Source organism: Macaca thibetana, chromosome 15, assembly GCF_024542745.1.
Source record: "Macaca thibetana thibetana isolate TM-01 chromosome 15, ASM2454274v1, whole genome shotgun sequence".
Taxonomy (NCBI): Eukaryota; Metazoa; Chordata; class Mammalia; order Primates; family Cercopithecidae; genus Macaca; species Macaca thibetana.
Window position 1 is genome coordinate 95887018 of NC_065592.1, and position 23077 is coordinate 95910094.

Sequence of the window (23077 nt, forward strand, 5' to 3'; positions counted from 1 at the left end):
AAATGTGTTTATTTATTCTTTTTTTAAAGACAGGGTCTCACTCTGTCACCCAGACTGAAGCACTGTGGCATGATCATAGATGACTGTAACCTTGAGTTCCTGGGCTCAAGAGATCCTTCCACCTCAACCTCCCAAGTAACTAGGACTACAGGCACACACCACCACCTCCACCTATTTTTTTTTCTTGTTTTATAGAGATGGAGTCTCACTATGTTGCACAAGCTGGTCTCAAACTCCTGGACTCAAGAGATCCTCCAACCTCAGCATCTCAAAGTGCTGGGATTACAGGCATGAGCCACCATGCCTGGCTTATAATAAAATTTAGTATCTGGTAGAAACATTCCTTCCATCTTGTTCTTCTTCCTCAAGAGTTGTCTCTTCCTATGCCTTTGCATTTTTATATAAATTTTGAATTAAGCTTCTGAATCTTCATGAGATATCTTATTGGAATTTTGATTGAAAATGCATTGAATTGTTAAATCAATTTTGAGAAAACTGACATCTTTACAATATTGAATCTACTATTAAAGAACATGGCATACCATTTATTTGGTCTTTGATGCCTCTAACATTTCTAGAATTTTCTTCATCAAGATCTTGCATACTTTTTGCTAGACTTACTTCTAATTCATTTTCAGTAATATTGTAAATAATATCTTTTTGTAAATTTCACTTTCATTGCTGTTGCCCTGCAAACCTACTATTATCTTTTATTTTTAACAACTTTACTGAGATACAATCCACAGACCATAAAATTTACCCAAAATATACAATATAATTATTTTAGTATTTTCACAGAGTTGTGCAATCATTACCATAACCAATTTTAGAATATTTTGTCACTCTAAAGAGAAACTTAATATCCATTGTCATATCCTCCCCATTTTCTCCCAACAGCCACGCTTTCTTTCCTGACAACTACTAATCTACTTCTATCTCTACAGATTTGGCTATTCTGGACATATCAGGTAAATGGGATCATAGAATATATGATGCTGGCTGGGCGTGGTAGCTCACACCTGTAATCCCAGCACTTTGGGAGGCCAAGGAGGGTGGATCACTGGAGGCCAGGAGTTTGAGATCTGCCTGGCCAACATGGTGAAACCCCATCTCTACTAAAAATATAAAACCTTAGCCTGGCATGGTGGTGCAAGCCTGTAATCCCAGGTACTCAGGAGGCTGAAGCAGGAGAATCGCTTGAGTGTGGGAGGTAGAGGCTGCAGTGAACTGAGATCGCACCACTGCACTCCAGCCTGAGTGACAGAGACTCTGTCTCAAAAAAAACAAAGAAGTAATAATCAGTTATCATTCATATTGATTTGTCAGCCTTCTTTTGGTGAAGTCTCTGGCTTTTTATTTTAAAGAATTTGAAGGGTCTGAGTAAAACTGGCCCCTAACCCTCAAGAACTAGATGGGGATAGATAAAAAAGTTTTTTATATAGTCAAGCTTCGTGAGTGTTACTAGTCACTGACTCTTCTCTTATGAGGTAACCAACCTATCTCCTTTTCTTACATAAGCAATATGATTAAAACTAATGAAATACTTGTGTACATTATATTCAAAGAGGAGCAGCAGTTGCAGCATATTTTGTAGTTTGTAGGCTTTTATTTTATTTTGTATTTTTTGTTCCTAATGCTTAGTTTTCTCAAGCTTTTTACTAAGTGATAAAATGATTTGATCTGAGAGTTTACTCTTTATTTCTAGATGTCAGGATTTCAGTGGTTCTTTTAAAAATAATCAGCTCTACTGCTTACTCTGTGATTAATTATTTTCCCTAGGCCTCAGGATCACTCAGCTCAGCAAACAAATATTGCTGGAAGCAATGTTACCACATCATCAACTCCTGATAGTAACTCCACATCTGGTTCTGCTACTAGCAACCCTTTTGGTTTAGATAAGTGTCTTTAGTCATCCCCATAGGGATGGGAAAAAATACTCCTTTCCGTTTCTGGGTAGCTTCAGATAAAATGAGAAAATAAAACATTATGTCACTTTAACAACAAAAATCGTAAAAAAATAATTCATATAGTCCTATAATTGTAAATATTAAGGAAGTGGTTGGGGATATGGATGTCCTGGGTTAGCTTACATTTAATAAGTGGTCAATAATTGGCATATTTCTTTTTAATAATGAAAAAGATGCAGTGTGTATATACCTGATCTGACTACCACATAATTTAGCATGAGTAAGATTAGCTAATTGTTCCTTATAAGCCAGCGCCCCTGAGTAATAATTTTCTCATTTGTAAAATGAAGGGATGGGACTGCATTAGTTATTTTTGTAACTGTCCTCAATACGTGGAAGGGCTGGAGTCTGGGAAGCCAGCCAGGCCTAAAACTGCTTTTACTTTTCTCATATTAGTTTTTTGTTTTGGTTTGGTTTGGTTTTGGTTTTTCAGTGTTTTGGTTTGCTTTAAGAGAGGCAGGATCTTGCTCAGTCACTGAGGCCGGAGTGCAGTGGTGCCATCATAGCTCACTGCAACCTCAAACTCCTGGCTTATGGCATCCTGTTGCCTTGGCGTCCCACATTGCTGAGGTTACCGATGTGAGCCACTGTGCTTAGCCTATATTAGATTTATATATTGAGGTTCTATGGAAGATTTTGTTGAGGATGAAAGTATTCTGAAGCTTAACAGAAGTTGAAGTAGATAGATAAATAGCTTAATGTTTCTTTTGATTCTTGTATAACTAATATAACACCTTGAAATGGTGTATTTTATGCGCACAGTTTTTACATATCAATGATCATGCCTTTTATCTCTTCCATAAGATTAATTCAGTTGTGCCACACCAAATATATGTTAGAGGCATTTGGGGCATGGCATGGCTTGACATAGGTTCACATTCACTGTCGGTTTTGTTTTACATGTTTCCTGCCTTTATTTTCCAAAAAAATCTTGTGTTAAGTCTTTTAATTGAGGAAGGTGTGTTTTAGTTGTCCAAAATTATTCATATGAACAATCTAGAGAGATTAGGATGAAATTATTTAGTGTTCAGACCTATGAAAGGTATTGTTGAGGTAATTCTCTCTTGTCTTCCTTCATGTTACAGGCAGAGATCTTGAATCAGAAAGAGGCTTTTAGTTATTTTGTCAGAGGCTACGCAACACCCATATCCCTTCATTTCTAGTCTCATTACCACACCCTCCTTCTATCTCTGCAGCTTTTCTCCATCAATTAATTCATAAATTAATCTAACTTCGAAGATCATACTTTTCCTACTCTGTTAAAGGCCCTGATAACCCATTAAACAAATGATTGACAAGAAGTGAATCAAGTCCAGGCACGGTAGCTCATGCCTGTAATCCCAGCACTTTGGGAGGCCGAAGCGGGCAAATCACTTGAGGTCAGAAGTTTGACACCAACCTGGCCAACATGGTGAAACCCCATCTCTACTGAAAATACAAAAATTAGCCAGGTGTTGTGGCACATGCCTGTAATCCCAGCTACTCAGAAGGCTCAGGTGGCAGGATCGCTTGAACCTGGGAGGCGGAGGTTGCAGCAAACAGAGATTGTGCCACTACACTCCAGCCTGGGCAACAGAGTGAGACCCTGTCTGCCTCAGAAAAATAATGATAATTATTTAATAAATAAATAAACTTTATTTTTATACATGTGTACATCCAGTTGTTGTAGCACCATTTGTTGAAAAGACAGTTCTTTCCTCTTGTCACCCTTGTTGAAAATCAACTTCCCATAAACTTATGGATTTATTCCTGGACTCCCAGTTCTATTCCACTGGTCTGTGTGTCTATCCTTATGTCAGTACCAAATTGACTTTATGAGTGTATAAGTGAAATAAGTTTGTTAAATGGGAGATGTGAATACTCCAACTTTTCCCTTTTTCACGATTTTTCTATCTCCTTCAAATTTCCTTATGAACTTCAGAATCAACTTCTCAATTTCTGCAAAGGAGTCAGCTGGGATTTTCATGAGGATTATGTTGAATCCTGTGTTGCCATCTCAAAAATAGTGTCTTCCAAATCATGAAAACAGGCTGTCTTTCCATTTATTTAGGCCTCCTTTAATTTCTTTCAAAAATGTTTTGTCGTTTTCAGACTACCATTTTATACTTCTGTTAAATTTCTAATTATTTTGTTCTCTCTGATGCTCTTGTAAATAATTTTTTTAAATTTTTTATTTGCAGATTGTTTAGAATTACGATTGATTTTGTACACTGATCTTATAACCTGTCGCTTTCCTGATCTCATTTATTAACCCTAGTAGGTTTATTGCGGATTCCTTAGGTTTTCTATAAACAAGATCATGTCATCTGGAAATAGAGATAGTTTTACATATTCTTTTCCAATCTGGATGCCTTTTATTTCTTTTTCTTATCCAACTTCCCTGGCTAGAACCTCTAGCAGAATGTAGAATAGAAGTGGTGAGAGAAGACATTCTTGCCTTCATCCTGATCATAGGGAGAAACATTCAGTCTTTTCACCATTAAGTATGATGTTACCTGGGGGTTTCATAGATACTCTTTATCAGGTTGGGAATTTTGTATTGCTGGTTTGTTGAGTATTTTGATCACAAAGGGAAGTTAAATTTTGTCAAGTGCCTTTTTTACATCTATTGAGGTAACAGATACCATTTTGCCTTTGTGCAAACTTTGTTCTGGATCTTTCAAGTGGCCCCTTTTAATTATGAAGATGTGAAGCAAGTATACAGCCATTATTTCCAGAAGAAGGTATAACGAGCTACTTTAGGGCTTGGTTAAGACCCGAGATTTGACTTCTAAGCTCTCTCATGCATCTGTTTGAACTCTCAGAATTAAACTGGGATCAAGGACTCTCCTGGAAGGGAAAGGGGGAAGATCCAAACTCTTCTCAATTAGACATATCACAACTGTGAGGCTCCTGTTATGTGAATATCTGCCCCAACCCAGCCATCTTTGTGGATGATTTGCCTCCCAGGGAAGTGCCTGTGCACATTAAGGTGCTCGTCACTGAGCTCTGTTTAACCCCTGTGGAAATGGGCAGCTTCATACAGGAGCACTGCCACTTCTGTTTGAGACTTACAGTACATGCTGTCCAGAATCTGGGGGTGATCTGGACTTGAGTGACTATAGAAACTCATGCAGGAAGCTGTGCCTCACTAGGGACTTGGGGTTTCCAGAGTACCATGTGCCTCAGTACAACAGTTTTGCAGTAGACGGGACCTAAAACCAGACCAATATTCAGCCTCTGGGTTGCCCCATAGTAACAGCTGGGAAGCACCAAGACAACCAGGACCAGCAGGTGGCACTCTTTGGAAAGCAAAAAATGTGGGATTCAGCTCTTAGGGGCACCTCTGAAGTTCTGCTGTCCTGGAAGCAGGCACAGGGTTTCACTGACACTGGTGTGCTGGGTATCTTTCATTGGTCCCTCCAGATACAATCTCCACCGTTCTCTTCCCTGCTCTGAGCCCAGGAAATTGGCATGCATGGGCACCAATGGACTCCCTAGCTCTCCACCTTCCAATTGGGTTTGACGGGTGGGGTTTGGCCACTAGCAGATCACAGTGCAAGAGGAGGGGAGGAGAGGCTATTTATTCTCCTGATTATTTTTCTGCTGGGTCAACAAGGAATGTCTATCTCTCTTCCTAAGGCTACAGTCCTGTCAGATACTTCTTTCTATATGGTCTATTCTCTCTGTCTCTTTCTTTCCATTCTCTTCCCTTCTCATATAAAGGCTCCCTCTCATCGGCCCCTTTCTATTTAAGAGTGAAAACACTTCTCAGTTACTCAGATCCGGACTCTGCCCCTAGTTGCTTTTTCTGACCCTACCCACATCTCTACAAATAGTCCCTTTGTTAAATTCTGTTCACCTGCCCCAATTTGAGCATGCTGTTTCCTGCCACCACCCTGAGCAGCACAGCAAGTTTAAGATCCTTGGACATGTCTTGGGAAAGAAATCCAAGGAGAAGAACCAGATTTTCTGCTAATAATTCTGATTTGAACAATGAAAGAAATATGAGATTTTTTTTTTCATACTGAGCTAGAGAAGCAGGACACAAGTTAGAGTATTTGCATACACATCTATTCCTCTTATCAAGCTTGAGAATGCCGAGAGTGTAATCTTTTAAATGCATATTAATATTACCAGCACATGGTAGATGTTCAAGAAATGAGTATTGACCATAACTGAGTTGTAAGATCTTCTCTCCAAGCCTCAATTTCTTCATCTGTACAGCCCCCATCCAGATTGAAATTTCATCTACTCAAGCTAAGTATATGAAAAACAAAGGCAGTGCAGGAGTAATTGAACTATTCATTAGATAAATGCTTTTATGTCACTTTTATTGTTTTCTAGGACACAGAGTAATACCTACGACCTTGGTTAACAAAAGACCAAAGGAGGTGATGCCAAATGCAAAAGACCAAAGGAGGTGATGCTAAATGCGGTTAGAAGTGCTTTTAATCAAATAGTTCAAACGACACATAATTAACACATTGTTTTAAAGCAAATGGACACTTTAAAGTGGAGCTCCGTCCTCTTAAAGTCCCAACAAGAGCTGGATTTAATAGCAGAGCCACACAGCCATGACATACGCTGCTATGGTCAACCCTCAACCTTAAGTTTGACACCAAAAGATGGCCGCCATTTATTATTGTGACAAAAGGCCAGATTACAAAACGCTGTGTACGGCCTGATCCCAGTTTTACAAAATATTCATACCCATCTACCTACGCGGGGGCGCGGGGAAAGGGCTGTCGTTTTAGGAAGTGCTGCTTATGCTGCCTGGTGTGGGAAAGTATGAGTCTTATTTTCCGTTTATTCTTTCTATAAAACATTTTTATAAATGAATGAATGAATGCTTTCCATGGGTGGATGACGATCCGGCCTGCCAGGGTGAGGCTCTTCTGGAACCAAGAGGGGCCAGGACAGTAGGAAGACAGGTGGCGGGGCTTTGGGCGACTATGGGCAGCCCAGGGAGACGCCAGTGCCAGGCCGGGCGCGCGCTTCACTTCCGGGAAGAGGAAAGAGGGAGGGGAGGGGAGAGGAAAAGAAGGGGCAGGAGAGAGAGATGGGGAGGTTGGGAAAGGGAGGCGGAAAGCATGGAAAAGGGGCGCGGGGAAACCGGGGGAGCGCAGAGGGGCACAGCCCTCACTCGCCCTGCCTGGGCGGGAGCGGCTCCGCCCCTCGGGCGCCGGGAAGGCCGGGGACGGCGGGGCCCGGAAGGTGACTGGAAGGAGCCAGGCTCGGGTCATGGCGGCGCCGGGCGCGTTGCTGGTGATGGGCGTGAGCGGCTCGGGGAAGTAGGTCCGGGAGAGGGCGGGGGGCGCCCGGGAGAGACGTTGCGGGCGCGGCGGAGGCCGGACGTGTCGCCGTCCCTGCCGGTGAAATGGGGTCGTGGGGACCCCCCACCCTTCCCTTTGCAGATGAAGAAACCGAGGCCCGCGGCTGCGCGCACTCTCCCCGCCCACCAGCCTGCTAGCAGAGCGCCCATCCTGGGACCGCATCCGAGCCCAGGGTTCCCGCTCTAAGACAGGGAGGCTGCAGCGACCGCATGCTCAGGGAGGAAGCCGCTCCTGAAGAGGCGGCTGCGGGGCCGCGCAGTGGAGGCCTAGCGAGCGGCGCTGGGCTCGGTTTCCGGGCGCCTCGTCGGGGCTAGGCGGGAGGGTGCACGGCCTCTAGCGAGAGGACGCAAACCACGGCCCAGGCTCTCACGGACCTTTGGCCATCTGAACACACAGCGGCCTCCTCCTGTGAGGCCCTGGACTTCTCCGATTCGATTTTGTAAAGTGAATCGTTTTCCCCTTCCTTTCATCAGCTTAACCTGGAAGGAGACAGCGTTAATATGGAGGGTAGCTCCTGAAGGTTTGGAAAGAAAGGAGAGAATTGTGGAAACCACATAGGTAGCCCAGTGTGCTAATTTGGAGACTGAGGAGTTAACATTTGGCTTCCTGTTTAAACCAAAGTCTAACTGTGCCCTTTATCAGAAAAGACAGCTGCTGCAGCATTCGACCACAGGCAGCAAAGGATAGAACTTGATCACCTAAAACATTATAACCTTCAAGGGCCTATAGGACCCTTCTAGAATTTTCTGAATCAGGAACGGCCCATGTTGTGGCCCGTGTAGTCAGGTGTAAAGACTTACTCCAGGTAGATGGGTTTTGCTTTCCAAAATTGCTGTAGGGTTCTTAGCGTTCTTAATATGCATTTAAAAGATAAGAAATCTTGAACTGAAATTGAAATAAAACATGGAGCCCCAAATCCCTAGCTGCCATATGATTTGAATCAGTTGGAGAATGTAAAATCATTGCCATCGTGTGATGTAACAGGAGTGGACAGCCCTAGGTCTTGGTTCTGTTGCTGTCTGGCTGTGTGAGCTTGGGTAATGCATGTACCCTTCTGAGTCTTGGATCAGTTGAGGGGGTCTAATCCCTATGATGTATAGCTTGTGATATTCATGTACTCAGTAATTATTGAGCTCAATCCTTACTCTATGTCATTGTCATATAGTGAACAGGACAGATAAAATCCCTGCCCTCAAAGGATTTACATTCTGGTATGGGAGACAGAGTAAATGAATATATGTAGTGTGTGAATTGGTGAGATGCTCTGGAGTAAGCAGAACAAAGGGTGCCAGGCAAAGTGGTCAGGGAAGGCTCCTCTGGGGGAGTGGCGTTTGAGCAAAGACCTGCAAGACTTGAGGAGTCCGCCATGTGGATAGCTGAGCAAAGGGCAGGAGAGGCAGAGGGAATGGCAGGTGCAAAGGTTCTGAGGCTTGGCTTCTTTTTTTCCTTTTTTCTTTTTTTTTTTTTTTTTGAGATGGAGCTTCACTCCTGTTGCCCAGGCTGGAGCGCAGTGGTGGAATCTCAGCTCACTGCCACCTCCGACTTCCGAGTTCAAGCGATTCCCCTGCCTCAGCCTCCAGAGTAGCTGGGATTATAGGCGCCCGCCACCACGCCCAGCTAATTTTTTGTATTTTTAGTAGAGATGGGGTTTCATCATGTTGGCGAGGCTGGTCTCAAACTCCTGACCTCAGGTGATCCACGCGTCTCGGCCTCCCAAAGTGCAGGGATTACAGGCGTGAGCCACCATGCCCTGCTAAGGCTTGGCTTCTTTAAAGAGCAGGAAGGAAGCCATTGTGGCTGAGTGAGGGGAAGCATGATGGGAGATGAAGTCAGAAACAATGCAGGTGAAGAGATGTGGTCATATGCTGGCAATATTTTGAAGGCGGAGTCAGAAAGATGTGTTTGTGGACTGGATGTGGGGTGTAAGAAGACGAGAGAGAAGTCAAGGATGATTCAAGATTTTAGGCCGGCCAGGCGCGGTGGCTCAAGCCTGTAATTCCAGCACTTTGGGAGGCCAAGACGGGCGGATCACGAGGTCAAGAGATCGAGACCATCCTGGCTAACATGGTGAAACCCCGTCTCTACTTAAAAAATACAAAAAACTAGCTGGGCGAGGTGGCGGGCGCCTGTAGTCCCAGCTACTCGGGAGGCTGAGGCAGGAGAATGGCGTGAACCCGGGAGGCGGAGCTTGCAGTGAGCTGAGATCGGCCACTGCACTCCAGCCTGGGCTACAGAGCAAGACTCTGTCTCAAAAAAAAAAAAAAAAAAAAAGATTTTAGGCCTGGGTAATTGGAAGGAGGGAGTTGCCACAAACTGCGATGGGGAATCAGTAGATAGAGCAGATTTGGAAGACAACCTCAGAATCTCAGTGTGGGATATGGTGAGTTTCAGGAGCCAGTCAGTCATCAAGTGGATGGTGGTTGGATGTCCAAGTCTGAAGTTCAGAGGAGAAGGACTTTAGATCTGACGGTGGGAATCATTGTTGTGTGGGTGTACTTAAAGACCTAAGGTGTTGAGATCACCAAAGGGGTGTGTATAGATAAAAAAGCTGGCCAAGAACTGAACCCTGGGGCCTTCTGGTGGTTCAGCGTCAGGGAGATGTGTTCAATGTTACTGACTAGCTGAGTAATAAAAAGACTGAGACTTGATTCTATTCATCATTGGATGAAGCAACATCAAGTTCTTTAGTGACTTTGTGAACCCCTATTGAAGCCCTACAGGATTTTAAAATTATACTCCATAACATTTAGAAAAATATTTGTCACAGCCTAATGGCTGAAGAGAACAATAGTCTCAAAACAGAAAGACTCCATTTATAACACTGTTAAAACACAGTGACGTCAAGTACTCAGTTTGTTACTGTCTTCCCCCACCTGAATGTAGAGGATCATTTTCTTTTTTGTTTACTGATACATGTGTCTAGAACAGTTCCTGGCATTACGTAGGTACTCACTAAATACTTGATGACTTAATGAATGAATAAATGGATGGAAGATGGCAGGCATTTGAGTGAGTGGCAGTGTTGTTAGTTTTCTTTATATTTTCACAGTCTTAGTGAAGCCACCCTTAACATCTCCTCCCAGGTTTCCTTCTCTTTGCTGATGAAACAAGCTCAGACCTTTTGAATGTCTTTCTCATTGATTCTGCATCCCTTCCTTCTCCCCCATTGGCCTGTGTTGTCTTTTTAAGTCCCTTGCTCCTGATTTAGACCAACTCACTGGGAGACCTATAGACCCCAAATCTTGATTTGTAATCCTGGGTCTGACCAGTATTTTGGGGCCCAGCACGGTGCCTTATTTCTGCCAGGGTCTTTGGTGCATATTCAAGAATCCAGACAGTGGTTTTTCGTTTCCCATCTTCTTCCTGACAGTCTTCACCCACATCTCTTTAGCTCTACTTTCAGATTATGAGTACTGGATGGCATATTCATTCATGGCTAATCTAACTTGGTCTTTTTGTTGTTGGTGGTGGTGGTGTTGTTTTGTTTTTTGAGACAGACTCTCACTCTGTCGCCCAGGCTGGAGTACAGTGGTGTGAGCTCAGCTCACTGCAACCTCTGCCTTCTGAGTTCAAGCGATTCTCATGCCTCAGCCTCCGGAGTAACTGGGGTTACAGGTGTGTGCCACCATGCCCAGCTCAGTTTTGTATTCTTAGTGGAAATGGGGTTTTGCTCTGTTGGCCGGGCTGGTCCCAAACTCCTGGCCTCAAGTGATCTGCCTACCTCAGCCTCCCAAAGTCCACCTGCCTCAGCCTCCCAAAGTGCTGGGATTATAGGCGTTAGCCACCGCGCCCAACCTAACTTGGTCTTAAGTGTGATTTCTGCTATGCATACTTCTGGCTTCACCAGCCGTGGAGATTGGCCGGGATGGTCTGTTCATCCATAGGCTGCATGTCTCGCTGAGCAGCCTTCAATAGAATGAATATAACGGGAAAGGTTTCATTGCTCTCGCAATCCTTTGGTTACATCAAGGAGCAGATCTCAGTTTGGTACAAGTGTGTCTAACACTTCTCTGATGGCTTTTTGGTGAAAGAAAGAGGACCTTTGTTAGGCAACAGTGTCCAGCTAGAATTTAATCACATTGTTCTGTTTTCATTACATACAGCTTCAGGTGCCTTCTGTTCAAGGCAAGTGATGATAGCTTCTTGTGTAAGGGAATGAAAGAAGGTTTCCTTCTTTAACACACTTATTTAATTTTTAAAAGTGAAGCAATTAAATAAAAACATCAAAATGTTGAGGTGATATGCAAAATTTAAGAGGGCATGATAAAACAGTATGGAGATAGGTAAAAAATTATGAAGATGGTGCTTAAATAATTGGCATTTGGGCAACACTTTAAACATTGAAAGCAAGAAAGCACTTTATGGGTCATTGTCTGCTGGCCTCCACCCCTACCCTGTGGTACTAGACTGTTTAGGATGGCTAAGGCCATGTCTCAGTGAGCTTACCATTACATCCTGGGTAGGTGCTCAATAAACAAATGAAATTTAGGTGGATGGATACATTGTGTGGCTCAGATCCCTTGTTTTACAGGTGAGAAAACTGAGGCTTAAAGGAATAGGTGACTTGGCTGGGAGCACTCAGTCATTTAGTGGCAGAAGGCAACTGTGGCCCCATCCCCAGTCCCGAGTCCCGAGCCCCTTTCACTAGCACATGCCGCCTGGTAGAGTATGAACAGGTAGTTACCAAATGCTCTGCACAGAGAACGTTTAACTCCCAGTCTTAACAAGTGCTGGTGATCCGTGAGATACTGACCCATGTCCTTTATTTTAGGAGTGTGTCTCTTTTAAACTCCAAAAATGTTTTTATGCTTTTATGAGTGCCCTGAACTTTACATGGGTGCTGCTAGAGATTAAATCCTCCATCAGACCCCTCCACTCAATATTCTCAACAGAATTTGATGACTTTATGAATTCAACATTCCCCCCCCCACACACACAAAATTATGCAACAGGGACCAAAAACTGATTACTGAAGAAAAATCTTGGGTTTAATGAGATCTTATATATCGCCTTTTGAGAAAAAAATAGTGTTAACTAATTATTTCTTCATTGACATTCGCGGGGATCAGCTAAGGCCAATCTCCAGACTCCAGGGTCACGGGCATCACTGCTTTAGGATTACACCGTGATTGGTGTTTAAATTCCTGCTAGGGCAGCCGTCCCTTTCCCAGACATCCTTGCACAAAAGGAAGCTCCACACATTGGGCAGGGCAGTAATGGGAACATCTGTGTCCTCTCCACAGATCCACCGTGGGCGCCCTGCTGGCATCTGAGGTTAGTAACCTGTCCTAATGCCTTCCAAGTGCGTGTCCCATTGTGTTCTGGTCTCCTTGCATCTCTTTTTTCTGCTTTGTACGGACACTTCCACATGGCTTTGAACCCCATTGGAGCAATTTCATTTTTCTCCTTGGTGATTACAAATAGCGATGAATAGGCAGGGTGCGGTGGCTCAGGCCTGTAATCCCAGCACTTTGGGAGGCTGAGGTGGGCGGATCACGTGGTCAAGAGATCAAGGCCATCCTGGCCAACACAGTGAAACCCCGTCTCTACTGAAAATACAAAAATTAGTGAGGCATGGTGGCGCGTGCCTGTAGTCCTAGCTACTTGGGAGGCTGAGGCAGGAGAATCACTTGAACCCAGGAGGCGGAGGTTGCAGTGAGCCGAGATTGAGCCACTGCACTCCAGGCTGGCGACAGAGTGAGACTCTGTCTCAAAAAAAAAAAAAAAAAAAAAAAAAAAGGAATGAATTAAAGGAGACCGTGGCAGCCCCAGTCGTGGGGGCTGTGAAATGGCATGACAAGGTGCTTCCCTCCTGGGGGTTGTGCTTGGGGTTGATGGGAACCAGGCAGCTGGCATTGTTTCCACACCTGCCTGTGAGTAACCCCACAATGACTGTCACATTGGCCCATCTGCCTGCCACATACACCCTTTCACTTTGTTCTTAAAGCTGGGATGGAAATTCTATGATGCTGATGACTATCACCCGGAGGAAAATCGAAAGAAGATGGGAAAAGGGATACCGCTCGATGACCAGGTAACAGTTGCTGTCTGTGTCCATCACACATGTTCCACCTGGGTGACAGGATGAGATCTCTACAGCACTTGGTGTAGTAGAGTTCCTGAGTCCTAAGGTCACTGTACAGGGGCTTCAGAGAGCCAGGTGCCCAGTAGATCCTCTACATATGTTAGCTCCAGTCCTGAACAACTGTCTGAACTCGGGCCCAGGAACACTGCCACCCTCTGCCCCAGCCTGAACAGGTTCTGCCAGAACACCTTGTTGTGGGATTTTAACCTGCAGAATGTAATTCCTGAGAGGGCAGAGGCTCCCTGTGCCTCATACATGGGGAAGTCCTCATGCCTTCCCAGGTGCTGTCAGCCTGCCACCATCACCGTACTCTGGCATTCACCCCAAAGCCAGAGTGATCGTTGAAAACTCAAATCTGGTCATGCCTATGACCCAGTAGAGGCTTCCCACTAACCTCAGGATCAAGACCAAACACCTACACTGCTAAGCATGCGTGGCGTGGCCTCCACATGGCTCCAGCCTCTTTCGAAACCATGCAGCCCCCCGCCATCTCCACGGGAGCACCCTGGCCTCTTCCAGTCCCTCCCACTGAAACACTTCTCCCATGGGGCCTTTGTATCCCTGTTCCCTTCTTCCCTGAGCTAGCCCTTCTCATGCTTTGTTCTCAGCACCCATGCCACTTCCACAGGGAGGTGAAACCTCCATGATGGACTCTCATGGTGCCATTTCACTGTTGCACTTGTCCCTGTGGCAGCTCAACAACTGACGGTCTGAGAATTTGATTAATGTTTGTCTCTGCAACTAGACTTTACCCCTAAAAGGGCAGGGACTGTGGCTGTTCCTGTTAACCATTGTACCCCCTGGGCCTGACGCATAGTAAACATCAGAAAATAGTTGTGGCATGTTTTCGAGTGAATGAATGGATGAACAGCACTCTCCAGTGTGCAGGCTGTAAGGCCATCCCCTAGAGTGTCTCACACCAGAGTTACAAACTGTCCTTGCTGGCATAACTGGCCGTAACTCAGGAGAGATGAGGGCAGGTCAAAGGCTGGGGCCACGCACTAAGTGTGTCCAAAGAGCAAGAACAAATGGAACTGGCCACAGACCAACACTGTTGTTTTCACTTTCAGTGGGGCTGGGCTCACCCCCAGGTGTCCTTTCCCTAGCTCACTATCTTTTCTTTTTTGTGCCTTGAGCCATTAAACTATCATTAGGTCTATTCTAGAGCACCCCAAGAGTGCACTTCTCTTTGTTATTGGGGGTGCAGCTTGAGTTTGTAGAGGTTCAGGCCTTGAATCATCACAGGTTTGCAACATTTGATTTTAGAAGATAGGGCAACAGAACTATAAAAGAGAGAGTAATAATAATGAGAGTAATAATAGTATAACAGAGTAGTAATAAAAGAGAGTAGTAATCACGTTGATACTAAACATAGGCAACCTAGTTCCACCACCCAGGCTTGTATGACCTTGACAAAGGGCTTAGTCTCTCTGTGCCCCGTTTTTCTCCTGTGAGGTAGGAATGTTAACAGGATCTATTTGATTGGCTTCTTGGGAGTATTAAATGAGATAATACAAAAAATATGCACAGAAAAGTGCCTATAGCATTCAACAAATATCACGTTTTAAAATTATTATTACTAACCATACACACACAACATAAATCATATATACCCGCCAATAACATAAACCATTTCTAAGGGAGTGTATAAAATGTGACTGTGCCTGTGTTATTTTAGGTTTCTGTTTGGTGACTGCAAATAAAAGGTAAGTTAAATAACAAAGCAACCAAAATTGATAGATTTTAAAGTGGAATTTCTATAGTCTTCCTCTTCTTCACAAGTGATGCTTGTTAAGTGGACTGTATGGATTGGGGGGTAGAATTCAGAAGAGAAATTTATGTACAGGAGAAAAGATTACTGGAAGAAACACAAGTTACTTACTAAATTTTTTCAGAAAAAAAAAAACTACAAGCTAGCCAGACCGTAGAGATAAGCAAAATAGAGAGAGGAGGAGGTAGAACGACAGATGGTTTACATTCTTAAGAGGTAGAATGACAGATGATTTTCATTCTTGATAAGAATCCAATGAGTCTAAGACTGAAGATATGGGTCACAGCTGTGCTGGCACCAACACAGCTCCTGGTTGCCGTGGTAACCGGTCCCCACCCTCCGCACACTGCCCCCATGCTACAGAGCTGAGGAAAGCCCCCTGTAGATGGATCAAAGCGTGTCCATGTCCAAGGCAGAAGCCCTGGTTCTCCCTTGAGAAAGAATCTAGGGAGGATGTAGGGAGAGTTTTGTGTTGGGAGGGCTCAGAGCTGCAGTCTGAGTGGAACATGTTAAGGGCTCCCTCAGGCTATTTAAATGTAAATTAATTAGGCCAGGCTCAGTGGCTCAAGCCTATAATCCCAGCACTCTGGGAGGCAGAGGCTGAAGGCCAGGAGCTAGCAAGTGCCTGTCTCTACAAAAATAAAAAAATAAAAAAAATAGCCAGTGGTGCATGCCTGTAGTCCCAGCTACTGGGGAGACTGAGGTGGGAGGATGGCCTCAGCTCGGGAGTTCGAGGGTACAGTGAGCTGTAATTGCACCACTGCACTCCAGCCTGGAGGAACAGAGTGAGACCCTGTCTGAAAAAATACATGCAAATTAATTAAAATAGATGAAATGTAAAATCTAGTCCCTGGGTTATACCAGCCACATTTCAAAAGCTCAGTAGCCGTGAGTGGCTAGTGGCTACCTTATTGGACAGCACAGCTATAGAACATCATTGCAGAAAGCTGTGTTGGACAGTGCCAGTCTAGAAACAGTCTACCCAAGCTGTGATAAATTATTAGCATTATCATGATATTAATAATAAAGAATTTCAAAGCTGCTAGTCAGTGAGTCTCCCCTAGGCACCCAGCCCTCAGTGTCCTATCGGAGCCTGCAGTGACAACTGAGTAGACTTCAACTTCAAAGTCTATTTTAAAAAGAGGGTTTTTTTGGAAAAGAAAAAAAAATCCTGAAAAAAAATCTCCTGATTATAATTGTAATATTTGCCCTGTATAGAAAATTTGGAAAGTACTAAAAAATTTTTCATAAACTATATCACCCTTGGTCTCATCTTCCAAAAATATCTATGAATTGAATTTTGGAATTATTCTTCTTTCTTTTTGGAGGGTGGTCAGTATATAACATTCTATATACTTTTGCGTCAGGTAAAACACACCCATCTCCCCGCCATTCCCACTCCCCACCTTCCTTCCCGTCTCTCTCCACCCATATTCTACCATTATCTGTTCTCTACCCATCATTCCCTTCCAAAAGACACTTAATTTTTCGAGATGTTTCCATAGGCCAAGAAAGCTTTCTCTAGCCTCATGACATTCTGATTTAACCCTTCTTGGAGCATTCATTGTGCTCACCTCCGAGCACTGGGCTGGGAGTCGGGAGTGCACTGCCTTCCCCATCCTTGCATGTAGGGACTATCTAGAACAGGGGTGTCCAGTTGTTTGGCTTCCCTGGGCCACATTGGAAGAAGAATTGTCTTGGGCCACACATAAAATACACTAACACTAACAATAGCTGATGAGCAAAAAAAAAAAAAATCGCAAAAAAAAAATCTCATAATGTTTTAAGAAAGTTTACGAATTTATGTTGGGCCACATTCAAAGCCGCAGTAGGGCTTGCGGGCTGTGGGTTGTACAAGCTTGATCTGGAGTGTGAAAACCTTGAACATCAGAGCCATAGGCAGAGATGCTAATTTGGATTGTCTCATCTCTTTCCCCTAAGACTTGTGTGTGTGTGTGTGATTTTCATAATTTATTATATTGTCCACAGTAACTGTTTGGAAGGCGCAGAGCTTAGTGAATTTGCTCTAATATCTCCTTCTTGTTCCACTTTCTTCACTGTAGAGAGATCTCAATTGCCCCCTTTCTTCATTATGAGCATAAAATTTGGAGCTCATGTGTCTAGGTCCTTCCTAGCACCCTTACAATAAGGTCCACAATCCTTAGCAGGCCAGTCAAGGTCTTGAAATTCTCTTTATCCTTCAAGATTTACTCTTTCCAAGGCCTACTGTTTCCAAGGCCTGATCAAGATTGGCCTGTCCTCTGAGCGCAGTGGCTCACGCCTGTAATCCCAGCACTTTGGGAGGCCGAGGCAGGCAGATCACGAGGTCAGGAGTTCAAGACGATCCTGGCTAACACGGTGAAACCCCATCTCTACTAAAAATACAAAAACAAAATTAGCTGGGCACGGTGGCGGGCACCTGCAGTCCCAGCTACTCGGGAGGCTGAGGCGGGAGAATGGCATGAACCCAGGAGGTAAAGCTTGCAGTGACATCACACCACCGCACTCCAGCCTGGGCGACAGAGCGAGACTCTGTCTCAAAAAAAAAAAAAAAAAGGCCTGTCCTGCTGTGTTATCACAGCCCTTCTTAGTGTATCTCCTACAGCCCTCATCACTGCCCTGCAAGTAACTTAATAGATTATTTACTCATTTGCCTCTTCCCTTTGAGGATAGGAACCACACCATTCATATTTATGCCCAGTGCTCACTCAGTCTGGTGCTTTGCATGTATTAACATTTAGTGTTTGTGGAATTAAGGCCCAATGCCTACGAAATTTGTGAATTTAAACTCTTTCAAAAATTCAGAGTTGGAAATAAGTACTGTTTATTCCAGCTGTTAAATCAACCAAAAAATAGTTTATTCCTTTTCTTATTTAAATCCCACAGCAGCTCGATGAATTACATACGATCCCAACTTTACAAATGAACAAAGAGAGGCACAGAGAAATGAAGTAACTTGAGCAAAGCCACACAGCAACGGGAGTCTTTCTGACTTCAAAGATCATACTTTTCCTACTGTGTTAAAGGCCCTGATCATCCAACCATTAAACAAATGATTCACAAGCAGTGAATCAGGGTTGGTTAAATGGAAAGAAAAGGGTTAGAAGAGGGTGAGGGTGACAGCAGGAGTGAGAGGGGCAGTTCCCCGCAAGCGCATCCATGATAGGGGTTAGGCCTTAAGGATGTTTGAGGCACTGACTGAAAGGGTCATGACGGCACTGGCATGGTGCCCTGGCTTGAAGCAGGTCAGGCACTAGAACTTGAATTTCCACACTGGCGCTGCTTTGGAAAAACCTTTCTCCTTGTGGCTTCATGGGAGCCTCCAAGGAAAGTTCATAATCATTGAATTATGATTCACTATTTGGAAATTTCAGGAATCACGTTCAAAGTGCTGCTGTTTTATTTCCAACCCTCTCTATTGTTTTTATGACTGATGCACACAGTGCATGATAATTAGTCTGGTCTGCCATAAATTCCGACAAGGCGGATGTCTAAAAGCACCTATTTTTGTTTAAATAGTTTTATATTTATTATGGCTTTCATAGTTGAGATTCTGAAAAATTTTATTATGACTAGATGAAGCAATGTGCTTTATTATTGACTAAATCATCCATTAAGGCACTATTAAAACAATGAAAAAACATGTATTCAAAGTAAAGCTCTATTTATTTGTATGCAAGATAGAAAACTTATTACCCAAATATGTTTTCTGTAATTTTTAATTTGTTTCATTCTTATGAAATATTTCAGGCACATAGAAAGTATAATGAATAAGATAGTCAACACTCAGCTTAATGAAAAGTGTATTTGCTTCCTAAGCCATAAAGTAATACAGAGATTGATCTCCATTTCCACAGCACCAGCAAACAGAAATATTTGTGCAGATGGAATGGCAGAATATATAATCTGAGCAAAAGAGCAAAATGCAAGTTTGTGCCTGTGCTAATAAGAAAGAAATTCTGGTATTTAAACAAATTGTCCTCTCTCTCTGGTTCCCCCCAAACTCATTATGAACATTTACTCATGCCAAAAAAAATTATTTTTGTTCTGTGTATTTCATCTCTGAGTTGGTCCTAATTCATAGTTCAAATTGCCCCTTAACTCTGAGTAGATATGTGATCATGTAAATTAGCATTCAGCCCTCAGAACTTTCCAATCACTTCCTCTTCTAAAGCATTCTTCTTGCTGAATGGAGATCCGCAGCTCACAGCACTAGTCTTAAATAAAGTCTTAAAGTCCCAGCCAGAGACTTCTACAGTGACAAGGGGAACACCTTGGAAAAGGCTGGTTGACTACCCAACTGGGATCTCAGGGCTGGCTCTCTGTCTTGCACGCCCAGCCCCCTTGATATTGTCAACACATTGAATATGGATTCATCTCTCATGTGAGACCCCTACTAATCAGGTTTACAAGTTCCTGCATAAATCAAAATGCCAGTTGATTAATGTACCAAAAGAAATACTACTGTTACGTGGCCTGTAACAATCACATTAGTACCCACATTTTCAGAAGCCAACATACAATCAGAGGTTTCTTAGTGAACATGGGAGAGTTAAGACCAAAGAATCTGGTGGTGCGAGACCACGCGTTAGTAGGAAAAGGCTTGCTAATGAGAATATGATGTTCACAGGCCAGTGGCCAAGGCTCCATGTCCGCTGGCCAGTGCTTCACATTTCAATCTACAGTGCCCTGCTCTGGCCTTCCTGCCTGCCCAGCCTGTCTGGGACAGACATGCTTCCTCTAGGTATGTGAAAATATTAAGTTGAATCACAGTGATGCCTTGCTAGCCTGGGAGTCACTCTAACTCCTTCACATGACCTTACACATCTCTGCCCCTTCCTTTTAACTGTTGATCTTTAAATTTAACACTTAGAGAACAATCGTATTTCCTTCTTTTCCAAGTCCTTAGGAAAGCACCTCACTGTGGCCCTCATTTTCTCTAAGAAGATAAATCCTTTGACTCATAGCTTTATAGAACTTGACATAATTTCTACGATTTGAAGGCAGATGCCTCCATTTTCATGTAAAACATACTCCGGGGTTAGAAATCAGCCCCCTAAATGCTTATTCTACCTTTTTGTCAAGTATGTGGCCACTGTTTCCCTTCCTGTGGGCCAATATGTGCCACGTTTTTATAAGATTGAATCCCAGAGTGGGAAGTAGAACCTCCTGCTAATGTGGGAGGCTTCAAGACCCAGTGCCTTCTTTCATTACAACGGTCTGTCAGAGGAGCTGTTTTAGAAAATATATACAAGAAGGTTGTTTTTAAAAAAAAAAAAAAAAAAAAAAGCTGATGTAAGCAGTATTGTCTTTTTCATCTTCATTAGCCCATAAATGTGGTAGAAAAGCTTGGCTAATTACAAGGGGAATAAGAGAAAGAAAGGAATTTAGAAAGTTGAGTTCAAATGGTACCTTAGGAATTAGTCAAACTTAGAGTGATCATGTCTAGGGTATTGGACCAAAAGCACCCAGAACAGTGGCTGGGTCTCCCTACACACACAATAAGCACTTATAAATGGATAAAGGAAAGTGGAAATCCAAATTTGTGCTTGAAGGGGCAGCTTCTCCCCAGGGGCAATTTTCCATCAAAAAATACTGCAGAGCTGAGTCAGTCCAGCTAATTATCCCTGTAGCCTATAATCCTTGACAGCCTTCTTCCCCATTCCCCACCATAAGCTCAGAAAACACTGAATTGCAATGGTGGTTTCAAGTTGCATAAATGTAGACTGTCCAACTTTTTTTCTCTTCACAGAGTGTCCAGAACATCTAGTTTTTTAGTAGGATGTCCTAGAAAACCTTGCCAATAATAAGCATTAAATATCTACACTCTTCTCCAAGAGCACATAAAGTGTCCTCATTTATTCTAACGTTAATAACTTTAGTTTTTGCTTTATTAACCACAAAACAAAGACATTTTCTGACATACACAAAGACAGAAGGGCAGACCGTCAACTTCTCAGTCTAATGGAGGAATTTCAAAAACCTTTCTTGAAAATTTATACATCAAGCAGACAAAAGAAATCATGAGAAGGACATAGAAGATTTGAATAAACGCATCAAATCTGACATAGGCATTAATGAAAAGTAAATAACACATATTATTTTCAAGTATATGTGGGACGTTTATAAAAATTGACCATGTGGTCTGCAAATATGGAGCTGGTAAGCCTCATCATCTTGTTACTGCGTTTACAAAAAACCACACTTGTTCCACTAAATACATCCCCCAGACAACTGCTAACATAAACAGATGTTTCGTTTGTTAAGTACATTTCAGCTCTTAAGTACATACACGACAGTAACTGTTGTGATTTGAGTATTGATTTATGTTAATTATATAGTTATTGACATTTAGATTATAATTTGTGTAAATTGTGACTGTCATCATTTGATCTGTACATTTTGTGATTTTTGTAGCTATTACATTTGAACTCCTAAGTGATCTCTGGTTAAATAGTGTGTGCATGGAAGTAAAGTCTTAGAGTTCTATGTTTAGTAAACTTACAGGACCCTCAATCCTACATTAGCATGCAATGCTTTAAAAATAATCTTTTATTTGATATGAAGAAAAAGAAATATTATTTCTAATTCTCCTCTTCCTTCTATGAAGGGTGGATCCAGATAACTAGAGGGTTTTTGACTTGCTAAGCACAAAGTGATAGCCTTGGTAGAATGACATTGCACTTACTGAAGGTTAAATTACTCTGAATAAGAAATGTCCTGAGCCCAGGGGAGATACCCAGGAGCTAAAGGTGGTTACCGAGCTGGAGAGCTTAAAAGGCTCCTCATGGAAAAGATCAAAGGAAAATAAAAATTGCCAAAGTCCAAGGCAAAACGAGAACATCTCGTGCCAAAATCAAAGTGTGGCAAGGCTGAACTAAACCAGAATAACCCACTCCCCTGCATTTTTGGACTATGTAAAAGCCAGGAGGGCAGGAGGCTGAGGTTTTGATGACCCTGTAGAGATGGGAGATAAGATTGTAAGCCTGTATGAAGCATGGAACTGGACCTGAGTATCTTACATAAAGTCTTGTTGTTGTTGTTAACATTGATGTCAAGTAGTAGAATATAAAGTCCTTATATAAGGGTTGTCTTTGAATGAGGATTAAAAATATTGCCACCCACTGAATTCAAAAGGAGCAAAAAATCTAGCTGCCTCCCTGGGCCACAGGTGGGGAAAAACAATGATCCTTGAGAAACCTGAGCCCCTGCTACACCCAAATTCACATTATATGACAAAGAGGCACCAAGCTTATAAACTGACATAAAACTGTTCTAGAATTGATGAAACTGCCTGTGAAACTGTTTCCAAAACTTAGGACTTCCACAAAGGAAAAAAAAAAAAATCTTTTGCTGAAGATGAAACTACAATCAAAAACTATAAACTGCATGGGAAAATGGACCACTATGAGAGAGAATCAGCAAAAACAGTAATAGTAAGATGTTGCACTCCAAGAACAAGACATAATAGAATCAAATGGAAGACAAGAACAGGAAAATCTGAAAAAGAATGAAATAAAAATATTAGAAATAAAAAATAATCAACAGATGGATTAAACAATAAACTAGATACAGCTGAAGAGAGAACTAGTGAATTGGAAGAAAAGCAGATTGGAGCATATTACCCAGGATGAAGAAGAGAGCTAAACAGAAAATACTCAAGAAAAATGAATAGATGTGTATGGTAAAATGTCAAACTTCCCGCATAGCTAAAAGGGACCCAAGTAAATAGAATAGGAGAAAGGCAATATTCAAATAGGTAATAACACCTTTCCAGGGTATGAGTACTCACACTGAATATGCAAAATAAGTCCTGAGCAGGACAAGAGTAATACTGCACAGCCCCTCAAAGACAAAGAGGCTTTTTCCTACCTAAAGCTACCAGAGATAAGATATATTTTCTAAAGGATTGCCTAATACACTAAAAGAGACTTCTCAA

At 42.8% G+C, this 23077-nt stretch overlaps 1 protein-coding gene across 5 annotated transcripts in view; it reads left to right on the plus strand.

The window, feature by feature from the left end:
* Positions 1–23077, plus strand: part of IDNK (IDNK gluconokinase) — an 865727-nt gene that overhangs the window by 837220 nt on the left and 5430 nt on the right. The window contains exons 2-4 of one of the 5 annotated variants that reach the window (XM_050761404.1): positions 7143–7240; positions 12526–12556; positions 13230–13316. In XM_050761404.1, coding sequence (XP_050617361.1) covers positions 7191–7240; positions 12526–12556; positions 13230–13316 — 168 coding nt within the window. In that variant the 5' untranslated portion in view covers positions 7143–7190. Of the gene's footprint in view, positions 1–6683; positions 6834–7133; positions 7241–12525; positions 12557–13229; positions 13317–23077 lie in introns of those variants that run through there. The other 4 variants (XM_050761408.1, XM_050761406.1, XM_050761405.1 and 1 more) reach the window with 4 other exon arrangements.